General features: G+C 50.6%; 1 protein-coding gene across 1 annotated transcript; it reads left to right on the top strand.

The window, feature by feature from the left end:
- The first annotated feature begins 6,351 nt into the window (after positions 1-6,351).
- pdap1a (pdgfa associated protein 1a) lies at positions 6,352-25,805 on the top strand. The gene is made up of 6 exons (XM_072492406.1): positions 6,352-6,497; positions 18,361-18,443; positions 19,908-19,970; positions 22,341-22,465; positions 23,704-23,855; positions 25,656-25,805. The coding sequence occupies exons 1-6, from the start codon at positions 6,485-6,487 to the stop codon at positions 25,673-25,675; spliced, it is 456 nt and encodes a 151-aa protein (XP_072348507.1). The 5' UTR covers positions 6,352-6,484; the 3' UTR covers positions 25,676-25,805.
- The last annotated feature ends 285 nt before the right edge of the window (positions 25,806-26,090 follow it).

Genomic DNA, 26,090 nt, shown 5'->3' with positions numbered 1-26,090 from the left:
TTGAGGGTTCACATCACAATCCATGCCCAAGGTTTTACCCTTGCCCAATGCGAGAACACACAGGGCCTTCACTCACATGCTCATCTTCTGAATCAGAAAGAACTCGCATTTGAATCACCGGAGTAGAAAGAAGCCATTCTGCCCATCGAGTCCGCACCAGCCTTCGCAAAGAGCACATTACCCAGGTCCACTCCCCCACCCACTAATCCCACATTCCTGGACACTAAGGGGCAATTTAGCACGGTCAACCACCTAACCTTCACATCTTTGGACTGTGGGAGGAAACCGGAGCTCCCGGAGGAAACCCACGCACACACACGGGGAGAAAGTGCAAACAAAGCGAAGGCCAGAATTGAACCCAGGTCCCTGAAGGTGTGAGACAGCTGTGCTAACCACTGTGCTACTGTACCCTGCATTTCTGTAGCACCTTTTACATGCTCAGGATGTCCCAAACCACTTTACAGTGAATCAAGTATTTTATGAAGTGTGGGGCTCGATCTACTGGCCGTGTCCCGCCAGAACCGAGGAGCAACGCAGCTGGTATCGTCGGAGAGGTCTCCCTGAGATTCCCGATGGCCGTTACGCCTAGCACGATCTAACCAGATCTGGGTCCCGCCCACAATGGGCTAAATGAGTTTAAGAACTCAGCCTCGCTGCCGCCGGATCGAATGGCCACCTGACATCTACCGGCCTCGCTGGGGGGGATGCCAGCTGGGCGGCGTTCAGTGCTGGTCCCTGTAAACGGAGATCAGGCGGGAAGGGTACCTGGGGCGGTCTCCCAGGCAGGGTGGCAATGCTGGTGGCACATGGGCACCTTGGCCCTGGCACCCTGTTGGTGCCACCCTGGCAGTGCCACCCATGTAACAGCCTGGCACTGCCAGGGTGCCAGGTCAGCAGTGCCAAGGTGCCAGGTTGGTATTTTGCCCGGGCTGGGATCAGGCCTGGGGGTGCCCTGTCCGTGTGAGCTGGGGTTGGATGGGGGGGGGGGGGCGGTCAAGAAATCGGGACATCGTCTAAAATGGCAACCCGATCTCTTTCCGCACTGAGGAGCTCCGCTTGCCCCTAGCCCATGATGCAATGTGGGAAATGTAGCAGCCAATTTACTCACAGCAAGGTCAGCAACGGTAATGGCCAGACTATCCGTCTGGGCGATGTTGATTCAGGGATAAATATTTGACAGGATTCTTGGAAGAATTAACTCCCCTGCTCCTCACCCTTCAGTGAAGAAGAAGGCGAGAATACCAGCTCGTTTTCCACAGCCAGTTCCCTGGTGACCTTTCACCCTAACTCCTGCTGAGAATTGTGTGTCTACGGAGTGAACTGTGGATCCCGTGGAGACCAGGTTGGGGATTCGCAGCTGCAGGTTTACATTCACCAGCAGGAACGTGACGGGTTGTGCTGGTTGCTGGTTTTTCTTGCCGTCCTCTCTGACCTTGAGCAAGTTGTTCCTGCTTGGCGACATCTATTGGGTACCATTTCAGAGCCACTTTTAAGTAGCTTGTTGGGAGCCGACACAAAATTGCTTCCCAGTTGTGAATCTGTCACAAAAGACCTTCTTCATTCAGGATTCCTTTATCAATCACGGCAACATAACCTGGCCATCAAGATAAATGTCAAACGCCGGGAATGGTAGCAGTGCGACGTAACTCGTGGCCTTGAGGAAAGAGTAGGGGAGTGGGACTGGATGAGTTGCTAAGAGCCAGCACAGACACGATGGACTGAATGGTGTTTTTCTCTGCTGTAACTATTCTATCATTCTGGTAGACTAAGTCTAATGCACTGGCGCATCTCACCACAGAGGTGGGTGGGGGGGGGGGGGGGGGGGGGGGAGAGAGAGAGGTGGAATTTACATGTGATTAATCAAATAAATAAATAAAAATAACTATGAGATTGTTGTTAAAACCTGTCTGGTTAAGTAAACCATCGTCCTTGCTCAGTCAAGTCTCATGGGCCATAGACACATAGAATTGGTACAGTGCAGAAGGAGGCTATTTGGCTCGTCGAGTCTGCACCGACCCTCTGAAAGAGCACCCTACCCAGGCCCACAACCCCCGACCTATCCCTGTAACCTAACCCCCTATCTCCCTGGTCAAAGGGGCAATTTAGAATGGCCAATCCGTCTAACCTGCACACCTTTGGACTGAGCAATGTCTAATAAAGATTATTATTATGATTGTTAACTGCCCTCTGAACGGCTCGGCTTAGCAAGCCACTCAAATGTGTGATGATAAGTAGACTGTCATCTATATTATCATCTGCATGTAAATGGTAATATATGTATAGCTGTTGTAGTTCCAGCATCCGATCACCAGGTGGTGTGATTATGCAGACATGTGACCCAGACACACCATGTGTTCCAGGAGAAGGTGTTGGCAAGGAGTTGATAGCAGTCGCATATTAGAGTAGCTCTGTAGTATCTTAGTGTAAGTTAGTGTTGGACCATTATTTCCAACTGAATTAATCTTAGACATTTTAGTAATTCGTTAGTGTAGCGTTGTAATAAATAACTTTGTTTATAAAACAAAGTTTAATGTTCTTTGTTCACACTAGAATATCAAGATTCAACATCGGCCCAATCAAAGAACGTTACAAAATGTTTCAAACGGCTGCAGAAAGAAATCAGATCACTGTGGGCATACCTACATCGTTTTATTATTTATTGCCATTTCTTCTAATCTTATTACCACACAGTCTGCAACGGTTCAAGAATTCAGCTCACCAACACCTCCTCATCGGCAATCAGGAACATTGGGCAGGATTTACCGGCTGTTCATGATGGCGGGAAATTCTGGTCTTGCGCTGGCGCACGGGCCTCCCGGGAACGAGGGGTGTTGACACTATGAAATCCCGTTGACGATAGTGGGTTTGGTAGATCCACTGGTGGGCTGCCTCCACGCCATAAAACATGCAGCGGGGCAGTCGGTAATAATAATCTTTATTATAATAATATTTATTATTCTCACAAGTCGGCTTACATTAACACAGCAATGAAGTTACTGTGAAAAGCCCCTCGTCGCCACACTCCGGCGCCTGTTCGGGTACACAGAGGGAGAATTCAGAATGTCCAATTCACCTAATAAGCACGTCTTTCGGGACTTGTGGGAGGAAACCGGAGCACCCGGAGGAAACCCACGCAGACACGGGGAGAACGTGCAGACTCCACACGGACAGTGACCAACCCTGTCGCTGTGAAACAACAGTGCTAACCATTGTGCTACCATGCCACCCAGAGTGCCTCCCAAATGCTGCCCATTAGTTACCCGGAGGGAGATTGAAGAACTCTGAGGTACAGAATGAACTATCCTGTTACATAAATCAGGAAAAGTTATTATTGAGGCACAGCAAATGATTAGCAAGGCAAATAGAATGTTGTTGTTTATTGCAACGGGGAACAGAATATAAAGTAGCGATGTTTTGGGACAGTCGTACAGGGTGTTGGTGTGATCACATCAAGGGTATTGTGCACAGTTTTGCTCTCCTCATTTAAGAAAGGATGTGAGTGCGTAAGAAGCAGTTCAGAGAAGGTTCACTTGACTGGTAACTGGGTAGGGGGTGGTTGTCTTGTGAGAAAAGGTTGGACAGGCTGGGCCTGTACCAGTTCAGAAGAATGAGAGGTGATCTTATTGAAACATGTAAAATCCTGAATGGACTTGTGCCATGTGAGAGTACCTTTAAGAACTGGGTGTTTATCAAATAGCTGTAGTGGATGTACCTTTAAGAAATGGGTGTTTATCAAATAGCGGCAGTGATGTCAGAGTGTGGGTGGAGCTGGGCTGGCTGGGCGGGATTCACCGAGCCCCGCGCCGGGCCGGAGAATCGTTGCAACTGCGCCACGCCGCCCCGACGCCGGCACGCGATTCTCCGAGGAGCGGAGAATCGGCGACATTTGCCCCGGCGCGTTTGGCGCTGCGCCGGTCGCGGGCCACTGTCCGCAGCCGGGCCGCCGATTCTCCAGCCTTGATGGGCCAAGCAGCCGTGCGGAAACGGCAGAGTCCCCCGGCGCCGTCCACACCTGCTCGCAGCCAGTGGGAACTCTGCGCGCAGGGTCAGGGGGCGGCCTGTACGGGGGGGGGCTCCTTCACCGGGGGGGCCTCTGATGGGGTCTGGCCCGCGATCAGGGCCCACCAATTGGCGGGCCGGCCTCTCCAGCCCCGGCCCTATTTTATTACGCAGCTGGCCCCTGAACCCCCATGCCATGTTGCATCGGGGCCGGCGCGTTGAGGATGTCCCTCGCGCATGCACAGGTTGGCATGGCGCCACTGTGCATGTGGGTTGGCGCAGCGCCCAGTTGGCGCTGGGAAAGGAGGCTGGAGTGGCATGAACCGCTCCAGCGCCGTGCTGGCCCCCTGTGGGGGCCAGAATCGGTAGTGCCCATGCCCGTTTCACGCCATCGTAACGGCGCGGACACTCTGCCTCCATTTCGGAGAATCCCGCCCGCTGTCTTTCACTTTCGTTTTTGAGCAGGCAGCTACAGCGTGTTTTAGTTTTGTTTTCAGAGCTGGAAAACAGCAGGCAAAGCAAGCAGCTGTATAATGATTTCTCTCTACAAGCTACAGACTGCCTTCAGCTAATTTGAGGGTTTCAAAGTAATACGTTTCTGTAGAGAATTTAAACCTGCTGTCTTTCTTTGAAAAGGGTTTAATATATGGATGTTGTTATGAAAGTTATGAAGGGTTACTTATGGAATATTGTATCTGTGGGGATTATTGGTGTTGATAGTTGTTAAGATGTTTACTGTGGGTTTACAAGGTGTTTACTGGATTCATAAATAAACATGGTTTTGTTTTTAAAGTACTTTAGATCTCTGTTGCACCACACCTGTAAAGTAGGCCCTTGTGCTTCCCATAACCACAATCTATTAAAAGTTGTGGGTCAGGTGAACTCCATGATACACTTTGGGGTTCTCTAAACCCTGGCCCATAACACTCGACAGAGTGGATGCTGAGAGGATGTTTCTCCTTGTGGGAGAGATCAGAACAAGGGAACACAGTTTAAAAATTGGAGTCTCCCAGTTAAAATGGTGGTGAGGATATTTTTTTCTTCTGAGGAACTCTTTTTCCCTGAGAACGGTGGAGGTAGGGCCAATAGATATTGTTACGGCAGAAGTAGATAGATTATTGACGAACAAGGGAGACACATGTTATTATGGGGGGGGGGGGGGCGAGGAGGGTGGTAGGCAGGATTAAGACCACAATCAGATCATATTGAATGGCAGAGCAGGCTCGAGGGGCAGAATGGCCTCCTCCTGCTCCTAATTATTATGTTCATACATATGTATGGGCGGGCAACAAATGCTGACCTCATCAACTGTGCCCACGGGAACAAATGAAACTTTAAGCTTGACATGTCAGCTTTTTATTTGAATACTTTAGCATTTACTGTCACAATGCACCCAGGATATTGTTGACTATAATACAGGTAGAGTTGGGCTATCACTCCCAACCCACAATCACTTGGCTGCCCACGTTGAAGTTCCAGCTCTGTGTGGCTCCCAGCCAGCCTCCGAACTGGGGTACGGTTACAAAACCTCCAGGATTGGGCTGGAATCTCCATGAATTGAAGATCAAAATCCCAGGCACTGTTGTGCTCGCATCCACAGAATCCCTACAGTGCGGAAGGAGGCCATTCAGCACCGACCCGCTGAAAAAGGCACTCTACCTAGCCCCACTCGCCACCCCTTCCCCAGAGCCCCGCGCATTGATCATGGCCAATCCACCTAACCTGCACATCTTTGGAAAGTGGGAGGAGGCGAGGGGAACTCCAGGGATATATTGAATGACAACTGGCAACTTGAGGGGCCAGACTGCCTCTTTCCCACACCCAGCTCCCCCCACCCAGGGTCAACCCCTGGGTCAACACACGGCTCCCCCCCCCCCACCCCCTGGACACCCCCACCCCCACCCCAGTCATGCGGAGAGTGGTCAAGGGGGTTTGTTGGATTTCTCTCTCAGGAACCTCAGTTGCCTGTCTCAGCTTGGGAATGGCCATCGAGACCCTTACTGCCCAATGGCCGGAGTCTGGACAGTGCTGACCCCCCTATGACCCCCCCCAAAATAAACCAAATTGGCCAAGTTTTGGGTTTGACCCCTCTCCTTCCCCATTGGCCTGCAGGTTGAGGTCAACCCTCCCCTCACCGGCCAATCACAGCCCAGCTCTGCTGGTGACGTCACCCTCCTCAATTATTTTTTGTCAATTGGACGTGGGGGTCACGGTGCCGCCGGATCCTCGCCGCTGATTGGCCATCTCGACTTGTCAATCAGTGTGACGTCCCCGCGGGGCGGACCACCCGGGGGTCCGGCTCTGTGATTGGCTGCGCGGCGGGTAATGAGGTCACCGGCTCTGTGATTGGCTGGCCGGGCGGATGTGGCGTCAGCTTCCGGTGGTGGGGGAGGTGAGAGGCGCTGAGCGTACCGCTCGCTGAGGAGGTGGAGAGCGCGCTGCTGCCCGGCCTTCGCTTCACTCGCTCGCTCCGGACGCTGCCGCCATGCCGCGGGGAGGTGAGAGCGGCGCCGGGAGCGGGACAAACAACCGGGGCAGGAGGAGGGGGAGGCCTATCAAACTGGAGACCGCGGCCTAGCGAGAGGCCCATAGCGACCCCGGGGGGGGGGGGGGGGGGGGGAGAGAGGGCTTCATCCCCATAGCGACCCCGGGGGGGGGGGGGGGGGGGAGAGGGCTTCATCCCCATAGCGACCCCGGGGGGGGGGGGAGAGGGCTTCATCCCCTTGGCGACCCCGGGGGGGGGGGGGGGGAGAGAGAGGGCTTCATCCCCATAGCGACCCCGGGGGGGGGGGGAGAGGGCTTCATCCCCATAGCGACCCCGGGGGGGGGGGGGGAGAGGGCTTCATCCCCATAGCGACCCCGGGGGGGGGGGGAGAGGGCTTCATCCCCATAGCGACCCCGGGGGGGGGGGAGAGGGCTTCATCCCCATAGCGACCCCGGGGGGGGGGGGAGAGGGCTTCATCCCCATAGCGACCCCGGGGGGGGGGGGAGAGGGCTTCATCCCCATAGCGACCCCGGGGGGGGGGGGGAGAGGGCTTCATCCCCATAGCGACCCCGGGGGGGGGGGAGAGGGCTTCATCCCCATAGCGACCCCGGGGGGGGGGGGGGAGAGAGAGGGCTTCATCCCCATAGCGACCCCGGGGGGGGGGGGCTTCATCCCCTTGGCGACCCCGTGGGGGGCATCATCCCCTTGGCGACCCCGTGGGGGGCTTCATCCCCATGGCGACCCCGTGGGGGGCTTCATCCCCATGGCGACCCCGTGGGGGGCTTCATCCCCATGGCGACCCCGTGGGGGGCTTCATCCCCATGGCGACCCCGTGGGGGGCTTCATCCCCTTGGCGACCCCGTGGGGGGCTTCATCCCCTTGGCGACCCCGGAGGGGGCTTCATCCCCATAGCGACCCATGGGGTGGGGCTTCACCCCATAGAGACCCCGGGGGGGGGGCTTCATCCCCATAGTGACCCCGGGGGGGGGGGGGCTTCATCCCCATAGCGACCCCGGGGGGGCTTCATCCCCATAGCGACCCTGGGGGGGCTTCATCCCCATAGCGACCCCGGGGGGGCTTCATCCCCATAGCGACCCCGGGGGGGCTTCATCCCCATAGCGACCCCGGGGGGGCTTCATCCCCATAGCGACCCCGGGGGGGCTTCATCCCCATAGCGACCCCGGGGGGGCTTCATCCCCATAGCGACCCCGGGGGGGCTTCATCCCCATAGCGACCCCGGGGGGGCTTCATCCCCATAGCGACCCCGGGGGGGCTTCATCCCCATAGCGACCCCGGGGGGGCTTCATCCCCATAGCGACCCCGGGGGGGCTTCATCCCCATAGCGACCCCGGGGGGGCTTCATCCCCATAGCGACCCCGGGGGGGCTTCATCCCCATAGCGACCCCGGGGGGGCTTCATCCCCATAGCGACCCCGGGGGGGGCTTCATCCCCATAGCGACCCCGGGGGGGCTTCATCCCCATAGCGACCCCGGGGGGGCTTCATCCCCATAGCGACCCCGGGGGGGCTTCATCCCCATAGCGACCCCGGGGGGGCTTCATCCCCATAGCGACCCCGGGGGGGCTTCATCCCCATAGCGACCCCGGGGGGGGCTTCATCCCCATAGCGACCCCGGGGGGGCTTCATCCCCATAGCGACCCGGGGGGGGGGGGGGGCTTCATCCCCATAACAACCCCTGGGGGGGGGGCTTCATCCCCATAACAACCCCTGGGGGGGGGGCTTCATCCCCATAACCCCTGGGGGGGGGGGCTTCATCCCATAGCGACCCGGGGGGGGGGTGGGGAGGAGCTTCAACCTGAGGGGCACGGGTGGGGTGGATGGGGCCTAAATCCCCAATGCAACCCTGGGAGGGGGGTCTTCATCCCCTCTGTGACCCCGGGGGGAGACTTCATCCCACAGCAGCCCCAGGGGAACCGGGGGAGCTTCATCGCCAAAGCAACCCTGGGGGGGGGGCAGTATTCACCCCCACCTAACCCCTTGGGTTGTGGGGGGGGGGAAGGTGTTCTTACCTAACAGTAACAACGGGGGGGGGGGGGGGGGGGGGGGGGGGGGAGTGCTGGAAAACATAGTAACTGTGCTGAGTGAGGGTTACATTTTGTAAGTTTGAATGTTTTTCACCCGCGGACTGTGTCCCTCGAAGTGGAGGCAATACGAAAGAGGAGGCAGGCTGTTTTATCACAAATTTAAAAACAATTCCTGTGGAAATAACTAGTCGGAAATCTTACACTTCAATTTAAAAGGGTTAAATCTTTGTTGTGGGGGGGGGGGGGGGGAGGTGGAGAAACTGGTGAGTTATGGAGTTACAAAATTGATGGCCAGTTTCTTCCTTTTACCCTCTGCACTGTCTCAGGAGTGCAGTCACGTGGTTACCACCATTGCCACCCTGCCTGTTATCTGGTGCATGTGCTTCCATTCCTACTCCCCTCATCCCCCAAAACAAACTTAGTGGAAATGTGCCTGAATATTGAACATAGAACAATACAGCGCAGTACAGGCCCTTCGGCCCACGATGTTGCACCGAAACAAAAGCCATCTAACCTACACTATGCCATTATCATCCATATGTTTATCCAATAAACTTTTAAATGCCCTCAATGTTGGCGAATGTTTAGGAAGTGTGTCTCGCTTTCTGCATTGAGGGTTCTGGGGTTCCTTATCACTCAGAGACCTTCCTGTGGGATTTAAAATGAGGCATCGAGGCTATGGTATGGGTGAATCAGCAGTTGGAACGGTGGCATTCAGATGGAGGCTGTACTCGATGTAACTGGTCTGCCCTCGTGTTTATGAACTACCAGTCTCCTCTTCCAGTGCAACATTTTACTTTTGAGTCATCCTGTGGCCAGCCTTCTTCCAAACTGTTATCACATTACATGTTCTCCCGTGTCTGGGTGGGTTATTAATGGACAGACTAAATGACAGATTTATCATTTATTGAATGTTTTTTTTTAGATTTGGACCCTGAAATGGCAGTGTTCTTAAATGAACAATGATGCTTAGTTTATTATCTGAGAATTCCTCTTTGTTGTATTGAGGATGTGGTCCATTTCTTTTAGCACCCATTAAAACTGCAAATTTTAATGCATATTTGAGCTTTGTTTGATAGCTAGTATTCCACAGTGTGACTTTGGGGCCTTGAGAACTAATTTTAATTGATGCCTGATCAGAACTCTGTTTTCTGCAACTAATTTAACCTGTGTGCTGTCAAAATATGAATGTGTACTTAATGTGGAACGCTTGCCTGCCAGAGTGCTATCTCCTGTTGGAGTTAATGTACCCGTGTCTGAAACATTACTGAATTTCACAATGATTATAATCATATTCCTTCATTTCTGATGCAGTGAAACAGCTGTTTCTGTCAAAGCCTTGTTGGATGTCACCAAGAGAAACTTAAATTATTATGCTTGGGTGTCACCACCAGGTTCTTCCTTGACAAGTCCACATCCCCATTCAGCTTCATAATCTCCTGGGGGAGGCAGAAAAACCCAGAACATGATCTGGGAATTTCAGAATGCTCCTCTTCAACCCTCTCAAATGCTTGAGACCTCTAGGAGATGATATTGCCCATGGTATTCAGCTTTCATTCTGTGTAATCTCAGGCCATCCAGGAACTGGGCCGGCTCTCTTGGAGCTGGGAGAGAGTGTCTGCATTCCCTGCAGCCTTTCTTATTTATGTTTGAGTCAGCTTGGTTGCTGGTTCTCTGGCCTCTTGAGTTTGAAGGTGATGGCCTCAAGGACTACAGCTTGTGATGTATGCTGATGCTCCCAAGTAGCACCTGTCGGATGAGATGTTAAATTGAAGCCCCACCTGTTCCTTTTAGGTAAATCGTAAGGATCACACGGCATTATCAGAAAACCAGGAACAATCTCCTCGTGCTCTGGCCGGCCTGTTTGCCTGACCAACACTAGGGAAGAAACTTGGTGAACCATTCATTAATCTTATTTGTTTGTGGAATCTTGCTGTGCATCCAGTTGGTTGCCCTGTGATTCATTGGCCTGGAAGCTGTAAGGATTTTTCTACTTCCTCATCCGTCTTAAGTATCAGAAGGATGAATATAAAGGAAACATTCTGTGTGGGTGCAAGCAGGAGACCTATAACCAGACATATATGGGTACCTAGAGGTGACAATTGAGACAACTGCTTATTTTATTTGTCTTCCAGTTGGTCCGTGTTAGTTCTGCGACTACAGCATCAAATAGACCCACTTAATCAAAACTGTTCAGGATGAGCATGTAATGTTCGGCGGCACAGTAGCACAATGGGTTAGCACTGTTGCTTCACAGCTCCAGGATCCCAGGTTTGATTCCTGGCTCGGATCACTGTACGGAGTCTGCACATTCTCTGCGTGGGTTTCCTCCGGGCACTCCGGTTTCCTCCCACAAGTGCCGAAAGATGTGCTGTTAGGTCATTTGGAAATTATGAATTCTCCCTCTACTCGAACAGGTGACTAGGGGATTTTCACAGTAACTTCATTGCAGTGTTAATGTAAGCCAACTTGTGACAATAAAGATTATTATTATTAAATCACAATGGGATTTCTGTGAAGGGGCAGTAACGAATCACATCTGGGATTGTACATGTCCCACTTAGATTTGATTCAGGATGTGTCAATACAATATATCAACATCTGAAAAGTCAATAATATGCCAGCTGCAAAATTGAAGTGTCTCCTGACTTTATTATGCTACTGAGAATTGATTTTCTTCGTTTGGAGACTTTGCCGATCCTCAAATCAAAGCAAAATACTGCGGGTGATGGAAATCCTGAAATAAAGCCAAAGTACTGGAAATACTCAACAGGCCCGACAGAATCTGGGGAAGGAGAAGCTGCTTTGAGTTGAATATGCCTCTTGTGAAGAAGTCGTATTTGACTTGAAAAGTTTATTTAAAAATTTAGAGTACCCAATTATATTTTTCCCAATTAAAGGGCAATTTAGTGTGGCCAATCCACCTAAGCAGCTCATCTGTGGGTTGTGGGGGTGAACTGACTTGAAAAGTTATCTCTCCCATCACAGGTGCTGAGCAGTTCCAGAACTTGCTGTTTTTATTTCTCAAACCTCTCTTCCTTCGTACCACTTGGAAAATCCTCATGTGGCGGCACGTCCCCCCCGCCCTCCACTACTTTATTTCTGTTGCTCCATCTGGAAATTTGTTTTGCGTTTCTCCCTCACGTATACAGGTGGAAGATATTTCAATTGAGTTATTCAGCACATTGACCATTGAGCCTGATGAGATTAAGATGAAAGTCTCGGCTTCAAAGTTTCCATTAAAGTGAGATTTCTGTGCGTCGCATACAGGCTTAACTGGGAAATTAGAAACAGTCAAACTAATTTTAAGTCAGAAGTTAGAGTTGGTGGGGATTTTGAGACTTTGGGTTGTGTGTGAAAGGGAATCCCAATTAAGCGACTGGCAAATAAAACCGATAAAGCTGTACAATGCAGATAACCCACTGTGCATGAAGAGAGTTGTAGGATTTGTTGAAGAATCAAACTGAGTGATTATAAAAACGACCATGTGACAGTAATTAAATCCTCGTGGCGCGCTGTGTTTCATGCTGTGTTGGAACTGTTGGGATTAATAGTGGATTACGGTTAAATGGCAAGGGTTTTGATGTCATGGATGGTTTCCACATTTACCATCAGGCAGTGATTGAAGTTCAAGTTGCTTTGTTCAGGTATGATGAGGTCACAGGGTTAACATTGCTTTTGTATTTGCTGTCGCCAGAGTTTACCTGGTAAACCTGTGACTGCCCCATATCGTCCAGGTGTGGAGTTCCTAGTCACTCCGTTTACTGAAACCGTGGGACTGACGCAATAAAGAATGGATGTGAACAACGGGTGGACTCCATCCTGGAAGTCGACAGAAAATACACCGAGGCCCCGACCGTAGGGCTGCTGGCGGAGAGGAAAAAGCTGCAAATAGACTTTAACCTGCTATCCACTAGGAACGAAGTGTACCAACTCCGTCAGACACGGGGGACCATCTACGAACACGGAGACCAGGCTGGCCGCCTATTGGCTCACCAGCTGAGAAAGCCGGCAGCCACAAGGGAAATAGCACAGGTAAAGGATAGCAGAGGCAGACTGGTAACAGAGCCAAAGGAGGTCAATCGGGCATTTGAGACCTTCTACAGGGGACTGTACACCTCCGAGCCCCCCAACATGGACGCGGGGATGAAACTGTTACCAGACGGACTGGAACTACCAGTTGTGGGGGAAGACAGATGGGCGGAGCTGGAAGCACCAATAGACCTGGGAGAAATCATGGAGAGCATCAGCTCCATGCAGGCGGGGAAGGCACCGGGACCCGATGGGTTCCCGGCGGACTTCTACAAAACATTTGCACCAGTCCTGGCCCCACACCTAAGGGACATGTTCGCGGACTCACTGGCAAGGGGCACCCTGCCCCCAACGCTAGCACAGGCCACAATTTCACTGATACCCAAAAAAGATAAAGACCTGACGGAATGCGGATCATACAGACCCATTTCACTGCTGAACGTGGATGCGAAAATACTCGCAACGCTCCTGGCCAAAGGGCTGGAGGGCTGTGTACCAGAGGTGGTCGCAGAGGACCAAACCGGCTTTGTCAAGGGTAGGCAGTTCACAGCGAACATCAGGCGGCTGCTGAACATAATGATGACCCCCTCTGGGGAGAGAACACCAGAGGTGATCGTCTCCCTGGACGCATAAAAGGCCTTCGGCAGAGTCAAATGGAAATTCCTCCTCGAGGTACTGGAACGGTTTGGGCTAGGAGCGTGGTTCACCCTGGTTGAGGCTCTTGAACAACGCTCCCAAAGCGAGCGTCCAAACTAACACCACCAGCTCTAAATACCTCCAGCTGCAGAGAGGAACAAGACGGGGCTGCCCCCTGTCCCCACTCTTGTTCGCGCTAGCCATTGAACCCCTGGCGATAGCCCTGCGGGTCACGAAAAGCTGGAAGGGAATCTGAAGAGGAGACAGAGAGCACAGAGTCTCACTCTATGCAGATGACCTGCTCCTCTATGTCTCAAAGCCACAGGAGGGATTGAAGGCATTGCTGCAAATGCTGAAAGAGTTTGGAACCTTCTCGGGCTACAAACGTAACCTGGGCAAAAGCGAGGCATTCCCAGTGAACCCAAACGGGGGAGGGAGAGAGCTGGAGGGGCTCCTGTTCAAAACAGCCCAGAACAGATTCTGCTACCTGGGGATCCAGATAGCCAGAGACTGGACACAGATCCACAAGTGGAACCTGACCAGCCTGGTGGAGGAAGTAAGAAGAGACCTTCAAAGGTGGGGCTCACTCCCACTCTCCCTGGCGAGGAGAGTGCAGACGATCAAGACGAACGTACTGCCAAGGTTCCTCTTCCTGTTTAGATCCATTCCGATCTTCATCCCCAAGGCCATTTTCCAAAACGTAGACAGTCTTAATGTGGGGGGGTAAGAACCCGAGAATCCCAAAACAGACACTGCAAAGAAGGAAAATCAAAGGGGGCTTGGCCTTACCAAACCTACAATACTACCACTGGGCAGCAACGGCAGAAAGAGTGAGGGGTTGGGTACAAGAACCTGACACAGATTGGGTACAAATAGAGGAGGCATCCTGTAAAGGAACGACCCTCCGGGCCCTGGCTCCAGCAGCACTCCCATCCCCCTCAACAAGATACACAACAAGCCCAGTGGTAGCGGCAACGCTGAGAACATGGACCCAGCTCAGACAACACTTCGGGATAACTAAAATGTCCCTCATGGCCTCCATCTGCGGCAATCACAGATTCCCCCCAGCCATGCTAGATACCACCTTCAAAAGATGGAGGCGGGACGGGTGCACATTGATGGTCGGGGACTTCTACGTAGGGCACAGACTGGCGACACTAGACGAACTGACGAAGTGGAGGCTAGCAAAAGGACAGGAAATGAGACCTCCAAATAAAACACTTCCTCCGCAAAGAGACAGTGCGGTACCCTGGGGCCCCAGAAAGCACACTACTAGAGGACCTGATAGGCACAAGCAACGAGAAGGGGGGGCTATGTGGGAAAGTATATGGACAGCAACTGGACAGAGCCCAGACTCCACTGGACGAAACCAGACAAAAATGGGAGGACGAACTGGGGACAGAGCTAGGGTGGGGACTCTGGAGCGAAGCACTGAGCAGGGTGAACTCTACCTCCTCCTGTGCAAGGCTAAGCCTAATGCAGCTCAAAGTGGTGCACAGAGCGCACCTGACCAGAACCCGAATGATCAGGTTCTTCCCGGTGGTGGAGGACAAACATGAGCGGTGCCAGAGGGGCCCGGCCAACCAAACCCGGGGGAGGGGGGGGGGGGGGGGGGGGGAGGAAGGGAAACCACGAGAGCTGATTCCACTCTGTCCGGAAAATAAAATAAAAGCACAGCCAAAGTTGGGGGGGGGGGGGGTTGAACGGGGAGGAATCATAGACCGATTCAATGAAAGGCACGTAGGGTCAGTTAAACGAAGGACAAACTAAACCTCTGTATAATAAAGGAAATTAGCGCAGGCGAGAAAAATGTGATGTGTATATATCCAACTGTTTATAAATATGAGATGCCAATAAAAAGCTTTAAAAAAATTTTTTTTTAAGTAGAATGGATGTGGGGGTAACAGCAGTGCAGCAAGTAACGTGCAGCGACAGCAGATTAGAAAGGAAGGAAAACAGAAGTGTTTTTTTTAAGCACTAGGTGTTTTCTATATATACACTGTGCGGTTTGACTTGTATACAAAAGATTCAACAACCATACCTTTCTGCGTGAGGTTGCAGCCCCAGTGCGTGTCTCTATCCAAGGCTTTTGGCGTTGGCCACAAGGAGGTTCGTGACGCACCCAACCACCTTTCACAGAAGAGCCTGATTTTGCTCCCTGCTTCCACAGTATCTTTCTACCTCTGGCTGGAACCTTCAGAGTTGTAGGTTTCAGCAGCCGGTTGTAGTTAGAGCAGAGGGAAGGGCCAGTGTAAGCTTTCAGCAGGGGGTATATGCTCTGTTGTTCCATACAGTGTGAGGCAAAGTTTTTGATGCTGTTTCTAAATTGCTTGGATAACTATCCAAAAAGTTGGATTTTAAGGGAGAGGGGTGGGCTATGCATTTGACAGCATGACGGTCAACAACAGGGTTTGGGTTGAAATGAATGAGTCACAGAAAGGAGTTTGATGGAGCGACCTGGAAGGCCGGAGAGGATTCTCCAGGCGATACGCAAGGGGTAGCATAGTGGTTAGCACTGTGGCTTCACAGCACCAGGGTCCCAGGTTCGATTCCCGGCTTGGGTCACTGTCTGTGTGGAGTCTGCACATTCTCCCCGTGTCTGCGTGGGTTTCCTCCGGGTGCTCCGGTTTCCTCCCACAGTCCAAAGACATGCAGGTTGGGTGGATTGGCCTTGCTAAATTGCCCTTAGTGTCCAAAAAGGTTAGGGGGGTAGGGTGGAAGTGAGGGCTTAAGTGGGTCGGTGCAGACGCGATGGGCCGAATGGCCTCCTTCTGCACTGCATGTTCTTTGATATTTAAACAAGGATGAAAATTTTAAATGAGGCTTTGAGGAGCCAGGAGTTAATATAGTTTGGTAATGGGCGCAAGTGTGGTGATCAATATAAAAATTATGTTGAATAACATAATTTGAGGTTGAAAGCCCACTCTGCATTAGAATAATTTACTAATTCTAGGTTTAAGTTTCTGTTTTAATTTATAAAATAGGAGTACTTGCCCATAACAGTTTTAAATCAAAGCCACAGTGACTGAGATTGCAAGAACATTCATCCTACAGAACAGAACAATCTTCTCTTCCCTCCCACCGCCCCAGCCAGTCAGCTTTAGGAGATGGGATCATTTAAGCAGGATATTTAAAGATTGTCGTCCTTTAACATCCATGGCGAACAAGTGATCATTTCATGAAGTGGATCTTGTTGTGTTTTCTTCATGATTCCGCTGACGTAAGGGGATTGTACAGAGTGCAATATGTATCTTCTCCCCTCAGGAATCCTACTGGGGGCAATATTTGTTACGGAATCTGTACATACCCACATCAATGACATCAGTTTCTCATGCAAGAAATAATGTGAAGTGTACAAAGGCTGCATTAAAGTACCTGTTTTCTTCCTCAGTGGGATGTGAGCCTCGCTGGCTAGGCCAGCATTTATTGCCCATCCCTAATTGCCCTTGAGAGGGTGGTGGTGAGATAATGCCTTAAACTGCTGCAGTCCATGTGTTGTAGGAAGGAGACCCGCTGAAGTTATGACCTAGTGACAGTGAAGGGATGGGGATCTAGTTCCACGTCCGGGTAGTGAGTGACTTGGAGGGGAACTTGGTGGTGGCGTGGTGTTCCCATGCTTCTGTTGCCCCTTGCCCTTTTCGGTGGTAGACATCACGGCTTTGGAAGGTGCTGTTGAAGGAGCCTTGTGAGTTGTTAGTGTTTTGTTCTTTGGTCAGAGTTTTGAGACTTGTTGCAAAATATCCAAATAGGACAGCATTCCTGTTGATACATTGGAATGAAACTATCCTCGAGCAATGCTTTGTATATTAATTCCTGCCATCGCAATTGGTTTGTCAAATGTTTGGCAGTGAATTTTAAAGTATTGGTAAAATTATAGTGAAGAAAGAACTTGCCTTTAGAGTTGTCCCGGAGCTCTTGACAGCTAGTTAATGAAGTGACTGTTCTTTTTTTAATATAAATTTAGAGTACCCAATTATTTTTTTTCTAATTAAGGGGCAATTTAGCGTGGCCAATCCACCTAACCTGCACATCTTTGGGTTGTGGGGGCGAAACCCACGCAAACACGGGGAGAATGTGCAAACTCCACACGGACAGTGACCCAGAGCCGGGATCGAACCTGGGACCCCGGCGCCGTGAGGCAGCAGGGTTAACCCACCGCCACCGTGCTGCCTATGAAGTGACTGTTCTAACCTGAGAATTGTGGCAGCCAATTCACACACAGCCAGGCTTCACAAGCACCTACGCGATGATGGGCAGGCCATCCAGGTGCTTGTTGAGGGGTAAGTACTGGCCAAGACACATGGGGAACTCCCATGCTCCTCTTCGAATGATGGCCATGGGACCTTTTGCACCTCCCCGAGAGGGAAGGTGAGCCCTCAATGTAATGTCTCATCTCATAGACAGCACTTCAGGCAGAGCAGCACTCCCTCGGTCCTGGCACTGGAAATGGTGCCCTGAATCTTGTGCTCAGGCTTCCAGAGTGGGGGGGCTTAGCTCCTGACTCGCAGGCGAGCACGAAACCGAGATTGTTAAAATGAGAAATTAGGGCAAGGACTGGCTCGCCATTTATCTCTGCTTTAAACTGATACCATACCTTTAGTATATTGAAGGAGGAAGGCCCACTGAAGATTCCGAAGTTTGTTCAACCCCACATAGAGTGAAAAAGCTACAGTTCATTCTTGGGCCTTGCTTTTAAATGTTTGCAAGGGAGAGGATGTGTACCCCCACCCTGTTTAAATTTTGAACTCTCTGGGGCAGCCATACCTGTAACCAGGTACTTGCACTGGTGTCTCTGGAACAGGATGATTAAACCCAATGTAGTTTCTATAAATATATTTCGAACTTTGATTTCTGTACTGTTTGTATGATCACTTTCCAGAAACCTTGGATATGTAGTTGTAATGTAGGTGTGCACAATTATCATTTAAAAATAACATTTAAAATTGCCTTGCAATTTTGGCAACAGTCTGTTTCCACAGCTACGAGACGAGGAAATCTGTTTTATTTGCCTGTAACTGAATATTGAGCAATTCTCACACTTGGAAATTGCTCCCATCCAGTCCCGAACACACTGAACTGGTGCAGCCTTCAAACCTTGGCTGCACAGTGTCCCCCAGGCTTGTTTGCAGCTTCTAATGGGAACATCTTTTCTTCAATTCCTTCAGGTAAACGAGGCCACAAGGGGAGGGCGAAGCAGTTTACAAACCCAGATGAGATTGATGCTCAGATGAAAGCAGAGAAAGAAAAGGCAAGTTTCTGGCAGCTGTAACCAAGTCAGTAAACCAGGCGGCGACTCCTGCACACTGGATACTTTGCACGTCAGCAACACTAGAGTCGTTGAGGCTTCAACAATTTACGTTTATACAGCATCGTTAATTTGGTAAAACATCTCCAATACAGGAGCATTATCAAATAATTTTGACACCCAAAACTCGTGTAATATTAGATCAGCGACTGGGTGGCGCAGTGGTTAGCACTGCTGCCTCACGGCGCCAAGATCCCAGGTTCGATCCCGGCCCCGGGTCACTGCCCGTGTGGAGTTTGCAAGTTCTACCCGTGTCTGCGTGGGTCTCGCCCCCACAACCCAAAGATGTGCAGGATAGGTGGATTGGCCACGCTAAATTGCCCCTTAATTGGAAAAAATGAATTGGGTACTTTAAATTTTTTTTAAAAGATCAGCGACTGACTGGTAAATATTAAGGAACTGCTTAAAGGAGGCAAGGATGGTGAAGAGGTTTCTCCAGGTTCACAATCTTTTGGAAAGCTACCTGCTGCTCCAGGCTTTTTGTAATGGAACATACCTGAATCATTCCTGCTGTTGAGACTCCCTATTCCTTTTGCACTGAAGTTTGAGTTTAAATTGAGCTGGGGGGAGTAAAAGAGACTGGGTTATGGAGGCGCACTGACCGTTTGCTTCCTGAAGCCTGATCTCTAAGCCAGTCCAGATTGTTAGGGTGTAAAGTCCTCTCCATCTGACTGCTGTGAAGTAAACTGGGGGCAATCTTGATGCAGTGAGCATGAATTCAACCGGCACTTTTCAGTTTTTTTTCCCCCAGTGGGAACACACTCAGTTAAGTCAGTACAAAAGAGAGTGTGGGTACCTCCTACCTTCCCGTGTTGCTTCCCGGTTAAACCTCCTACCTTCTCGTGCAGCTCTCCGGTTCTCTCCCGAACCGGTCAGCTCGCTCCTCTCCGCTCTCGAATAAATCAACTAAATTCCTACCCTTGCCAAAACAATGACTTCCAATTCAATCTAGTTTGAAAAATACCCACCAGGGCTTACTCACCACTCAGCTGCACTCTTTGTAAACTCCCGACTCCCCTCACGCTCTTTGAAGACGGGTAGGAAATGAAAGGAGCACCTTGACCCCATCACCAAACTCCCTCAGTCTCAAAACTCCCACTTTAGCACTCTAATGCAGCTCGCGGTCAGCACTCAGTGCAAAGCTTTGGACAGTATTCAGCCCAGTTCTTTGTGGGTGATGCAAAACTGGTCATGACCAATGAACTCTGATGGGTATGTTAAATTGGTCCACTAGCTTGTTCGTGTTGGTTTACAATTAACATGCTACAGACAATAGAACAAGTGGAGATTTTTGTACTCTCCTGTCTGATGTACCTCACCTCCCACTCTCTCTCTGGAATATAGAATTTACTGATTAAATCCATCCGTTGCTGTCCAAGCTAATGCAAACTGTTTTTAAACCTATAGTCAAAAGACCTGCCAGAAAATGCAAGTGACCCTGATTCTGACAGCAGTGAAGATGACTCTGAGGTGAGTGCCCTGAAAAGGATAAATGCTTCCTTTTTGCTCTTCCTGCCCAGGTTCTGCTGTCCCCTGCAGTCTTTTCATTAATTTACAGGATGTGGGCATCACTGGCTAGGCCAGCATTTATTGCCAACCCCTAGTTGACCTTGAGAAGGTGGTGGTAAGTTGCTTTCTTGAACCGCTGAAGTCCATGTGGTGTAGGTATAGCCACTGCTGTGACGGAGGGAATTCCATGATTGTGACCCAGTGACTGAAGGAATGGCCGATATATTTCCAAGTCAGTATGGTGAATGACTTGGATTGGATTGGATTTGTTTATTGTCACGTGTACCGAGGTACAGTGAAAAGTATTTTTCTGCGAGCAGCTCAACAGATCATTAAGTACATGAAGGGGCTGTTTAGCACAGGGCTAAATCGCTGGCTTTGAAAGCAGACCAAGGCACGCCAGCAGCACGGTTCAATTCCTGTAACAGCCTCCCCGAACAGGCGCCGGAATGTGGCGACTAGGGGCTTTTCACAGTAACTTCATTGAAGTCTACTTGTGACAATAAGCGATTTTCTTTTTTTTTTCAAGAGAAAATAAAAGAAAATACATAATAGGGCAACACAATATACACAATGTAACTACATAACACCGGCATTTGTGAAGCATACAGGGGTGTAGTGTTAATGAGGTCAGTCCATAAGAGAGTCATTTGGGAGTCTGGTAACAGCGGGGAAGAAGCTGTTTTTGAGTCTGTTCGTGCGTGTTCTCAGATTTCTGTATCTCCTGCCCGTTGGAAGAGTGAGTAAGCCGGGTGGGAGGGATCTTTGATTATGCTGTCCGCTTTCCCCAGGCAGCGGGAGGTGTAGATGGAGTCAATGAATGGGAGGCAGGTTCATGTGATGGACTGGGCTGTGTTCACGACTCTCTGTAGTTTCTTGCAGTCCTGGGCCGAGCAGTTGCCATACCAGGCTGTGATGCAGCCTGATAGGATGCTTTCTATGGTGCATCTGTAAAAGTTGGTACGGGTTAATGTGGACATGCCAAATTTCCTTAGTTTCCTGAGGAAGTATAGGCGCTGTTGTGCTTTCTTGGTGGTAGCATCGACATGAGTGGACTGGGACAGATTTTTGGGGATGTGTACCCCTAGGAATTTGAAGCTGCTAACCATCTCCACCTCGGCCCCGTTGATGCCGACAGGGGTGTGTACAGTACTTTGCTTCCTGATAAAAGCAAATTACTGCGGATGCTGGAATCTGAAACGAAAGAGAAAATGCTGGAAAATCTCAGTAGGGAGAGAAAAGAGCTAACGTTTTGAGTCCGGTGACTCTTTGTCAAAGCTAACAGACCGAGAAAGTGGGAAATATTTATACTGTGGAGTGAGAATGAAAGATGAGTCATAGCCACAGAAACCCAGGGAAACCGGGTGCTAATGGCCACAGAAACCAAGGGGAAAGAGTGTTAATGGCAGTCCCCAGGGAGGACAAAAGGTGTGAAAGATCAAACAGCAGGGAAACTAACATCAGAGGATGAACTGTAGATGTGTTTGGGGGGGGGGGGGGGGAAGCAAAGAGGAGAAAGGTGGATAAGATTGGGGGGGGGGCGGGAATTAAATATATTTTAAGAAAGAAAGAAATGGTAAAAGACAGTTAAAACGAAATGGGATGAAAACAAATGGGTCGAGATGGGGTAGAGCTGATCATCTGAAGTTGAATTCGATGTTGAGACCGGAAGGCCTAACCGGAAGATGAGATGTTCCTCCAGTTTGCGTTGCGCTTCACTGGAACATTGCAACAGGCCAAGAACAGACATGTGGGCATGGGAGCAGGGTCTTTTGTTAAAATGGCAAGCAACAGGAAGGTCAGGGTCCTGAATGCGCACAGACCGAAGATACTCAGCAAAACGATCACCCAGTCTGCGTTTGGTCTCTCTGATATAGAGGAGACCACATTGGGAGCAGCGAATGCAATAGACCAAATTGGAAGAGATGCAAGTGAAACGCTGCTTAACCTGGAATTGAGTGTTTTGGGCCTGGGATGTTAAGCATGGAAGAGATAAAGGGGCAGGTGTTACACCTTCTGCGATTGCATGGGAAGGTGCCATGGGTGATGGGAGAGGTACTGGGTATGGTGGAGGAGTGGACTAGATTGTCTCGGAGGGAGTAGTCTCTGCGGAATGCTGACAGAGGGAGTGAAGGGAAGATGTGTGGTGGTGGCATCACACTGGAGTTGGCGAAAATGGCGGAGGATTATGCTTTGCATACGGAGGCTGGTGGAGTGAAATGTGAGAACGAGGGGGACTCTATCCTTCTTCTGGGCCCAGTGAAGAAATAATTCTTGGGTTGATGAAGGAATTATGGTGAGATCTGAATTTTTTTTTTTCCCCGATCCCAGCCCAAGAAGAAAGGAGTGGAGGGTTTAATAGAAATCGAGAACCCAAATCGAATAGTACAGAAAAACAAGAAAGTAACCGCCTTGGATCTCAATCCCCCTAACCGTGAGCTCAGCAGGCGGGAAAGGTAAGAAAAAGATTCAGTCTGCGTCACATTTGAAACGGGTAATGTTCTCTCTGGGCCAATTGGCAGTGTACCATGTCCTCCATTAGCACGTGCATCATGTCCACCACAAAATCCGTGCTCCCTCTCCCGGCCCACGCTCTTGGGATGAACCAGCATTCTGCCTTTGTTCTGTTGGATTACTTGCTGGGTTTGTCTCTGTTCTGAAAGCATTGGGCCACCTCCGCCCTCCACTTTAACCCGCCTGACACTGAAGCAGCACTTTTGAGAGCCTGGAAGTGACGAAGCCCTCCTTCCCGGTCAGCTTCCTATCTTCTACTTTCCCTCCACTTCAGCCCTTCCAGATCCGTTCGTATCCTATCGCACGCCGTCTCAATCACCGCATTTTTCCGGACTACCTCCCATCCCCGACATTTTAAAGTGGGCAACACGGTAGCACAGTGGTTAGCACGGTTGTTTCACAGCTCCAGGGTCCCAGGTTCGATTCTCGGCTTGGGTCATTGTCTGTGCGGAGTCTTTTTTTTAATAAGTTTAGAGTGCCCAATTATTTTTTTCCAATTAAGGGTCAATTTAGCGTGGCCAATCCACCTAGCCTGCCCATCTTTGGGTTGTTGGGGAAAAACCCACGCAGACACGGGGAGAATGTGCAAACTCCACACGGACAGTGACCCAGGGCCGGGATTCGAACCCGGGTCCTCAGCGTCGTAGGCAGCAATGCTAACCACTGTGCCACGAGCCGCTCCCGTCTGTGCGGAGTCTGCACGTTCTCCCTGTGTCTGCGTGGGTTTCCTCCCACAGTCCAAAGTTGTGCAGGTTAGGTGGATTGGCTATGCTAAATTGCCCTTAGTGTCCAAAAAAAGTTAGATGGGGTACAGGGACCGGGTGGAGGTGCTGGCTTGGGTAGGGTGCTCTTTCCAAGGGCCGGTGCAGACTCGATGGGCCGAATGGCCTCCTTCTGCACTAAATTCTATGAGATCTCGCTGTATGTTCATTCTTGTCCCTCCATATCCATATTGTCCCTTCTCCAAAAGGAAGTCACATGAAAAGGTCCTCTCAAGACATGCTGTTGTGTTTCTCTAGTGTTTGTTTAATGAATTTACACGCCAGTTTATTTACGGTCCCGCAGTAAAAATAACTTGAGCTATAAAGTCAAAACATTGTGCAAGCCGAATATGAATTTTGTTCAATTTCTTCCTTCCTTCCCCTTCCTCTGCCCCACCTTTTATCTAATCATATGCCAGGGAAGAGTTAGAGAAACAGCAAGCACGGGAGAGGTATATGAAACTCCACCTTGAAGGGAAGACTGAACAGGCGCGAGCTGACTTGGCACGGCTCGCCATCATCCGGAAGCAGAGGGAAGACGCAGCCAAGAAGCGGGAGGTTGAGAAGAAAGGTGAGTGAAAGGATTGACGTAACCAGCGAAAGCCAGTGCCTGTTGAGTGTTAGACTGGGGCAGGGGAGGGGAAGCGGGCCTTGATGTCTGCACCTGAATTAGTAACAGAAGTAACATTGGGGAAGGGGTACAAGTCCCCTTCGTCTTGCTGTAAGTGCCCACTGTGAAGGAGCTTCAATCTAAGATGGATCCTGGTAAGTCCTTCCCTGGGTAGCACAGTGGTTAGCACTGTCGCTTCACAGCGCCAGGGTCCAAGGTTCGCTTCCCAGTTTGGGTCACTGTCTGTGCGGAGTCTGCGCGTTCTCCCCAAGTCTGCGTGGGTTTCCTCTGGGTGCTCCGGTTTCCTCCCACAAGTCCCGAAGGATGTGCTTGTTAGGTGAATTAGACATTCTGAATTCTCCCTCCGTGTACCCGAACAGGCACCGGAATGTGGCGACTAGGGGATTTTCACAGTAGCCTCATTGCAGTGTTAATGTAAGCCTACTTGTGACAGTAATAAAGGTTATTATTATAAGGAGCAGTGCCGCAAATAGCATCTTTGCCAAAGAGAATGACATTGGGTTGGGGAGTGGAATTGAAGCGCCTCATCCGTGGCAAGCTTTGGCGATTGTAACACAAAGACTTTTCCAGCTCCAGGTTGGCATTGCCACTGATGCTGTATTCACCACTTTGAGCTCAAAAGGTGCAGCACCACCATTGTACTTTTCCTCTGTCCAAATCTGAGTGGTCTGAAGAGCTATATAACACTAGGGTGAAGTACTGTTGGTTGCGATTCTGTCACAGTTGGGGGGGCGTGGGGGCAGTGGAGTAATGTGGGGTAATAAATTAAGATGATCACCGGAACGGTCTTGCCCTGTTACATTTTGGGGGGAGGTGGGTGAAAAATATTGATTCCAATACACTAAAAGCCTAGAGCCAACGCACACCTCAGATGACATAAAATTATTGGTAGGGGCTGTGATTCCATGTGACAGCTGTGCTGGCTGGTTAAACTATCACTGACAGGGCAAAACAAAGGGGCACGATCAAGATGCCAGACTTGAAGGCGGCACAGTGGTTAGCACTGCTGCCTCACGACGCCGAGGTCCTAGGTTCGATCCCGGCCCCGGGTCACTGTCCGTGTGGAGTTTGCACATTCTCCCCGTGTTTGCGTGGATTTTGCCCCCACAACCCAAAGATTTGGATTGGCCACGCTAAATTGCCCCTTAATTGGAAAAAATGAATTGGGTACTCTAAATTTATTTTTTTAAATGTTGCCACGCTTTGTATGTTTGTGTGGGGGGGGCGGTTGGCCATGGTCGATTTGGAGGATTGTCGGAGGAGGTTACACGAGGCAGGCACAGGGCCACGGAGGGATTTGAAACCAAAGATGAACATTTTCAATTTGGGATGTTAGCTGGATCGGGAGCCAGTATAGATCAGGGTGTCCAGGGGATGCTGGGGAGGTGCTGTGGTCTTGGGTCAGCGCCATCAACCCCTGATGCGCAAACCCCCCCCCCCCCATGTGTAACTGGGCACAGCCTTTCTAGATTGCCTCTGACGCTAAGGCATGGGAGGGGTTGGGTACAGTGCGTATGGGCATAGAAGCTGCTACACGGCGATTGCAATCGTGAGACTCGAGGCTGTGAGCAGCGAGAAAAGAGAAACTTTTAAAGGTGGCATAAAATGGAGAATTTGAACATTAGAGTGGCAATGGTGTGGGTAAAGAGATTGCTTGGCGTGCAAAAGGATAACGTTTTTTTTTCTTTTACTCTCATCTCTTTTCTCTTACACCCTCCCCCCATCGTTTTTCTTTTTCAGGAAAAGAAGCAAAGGCGTAGTGCTGAATCAGCCCGGCAGCTTCATCTGGGCACTTGGAAGGGGCAGGCTGGGGCAGTCAGACTGTCTGCTCCCACACACAGCTCATCGCAAACAAAAAAAGAAAAAAAAACCCACAAAACAAAACCCACCCATCACGCCACACGCCGCAACTGGGTCCGGCCAGAGGGGGGGAGGGGGGGGGGAGAGAACGGGGGACTGTGCAGTGTTTGAATTTTTACCCTTCCGATTAGCCATGAATAAACGGGTGTTTGATTTTAAAATGCAGCCGCGTGCTTTTAGAAGCACCATTGGCATTGTGTGAAATGAAGGCTGAAAGACTTGCAATTGTTCAAAAGGAAGTGCCATATGACCTGTCAGCGCTGAAGCAGTTAGGGGTTCAAATAAGTAGCGAGAGTTTGGGTACCCCCTTCACTG

Source organism: Scyliorhinus torazame, chromosome 29 (assembly GCF_047496885.1).
Source record: "Scyliorhinus torazame isolate Kashiwa2021f chromosome 29, sScyTor2.1, whole genome shotgun sequence".
Classification (NCBI taxonomy): domain Eukaryota; kingdom Metazoa; phylum Chordata; class Chondrichthyes; order Carcharhiniformes; family Scyliorhinidae; genus Scyliorhinus; species Scyliorhinus torazame.
This window is presented reverse-complemented; position numbering and strand designations above follow the sequence as displayed.

Bases quoted from the DNA above. Each gene is read 5' to 3' on its own strand.
- pdap1a (XM_072492406.1), top strand. The intron at 18,444-19,907 runs GCAAGTTTCTGG...TTAAACCTATAG, and splicing joins TGAAAGCAGAGAAAGAAAAG to TCAAAAGACCTGCCAGAAAA. The intron at 22,466-23,703 runs GTAAGAAAAAGA...ATCATATGCCAG, and splicing joins GAGCTCAGCAGGCGGGAAAG to GGAAGAGTTAGAGAAACAGC.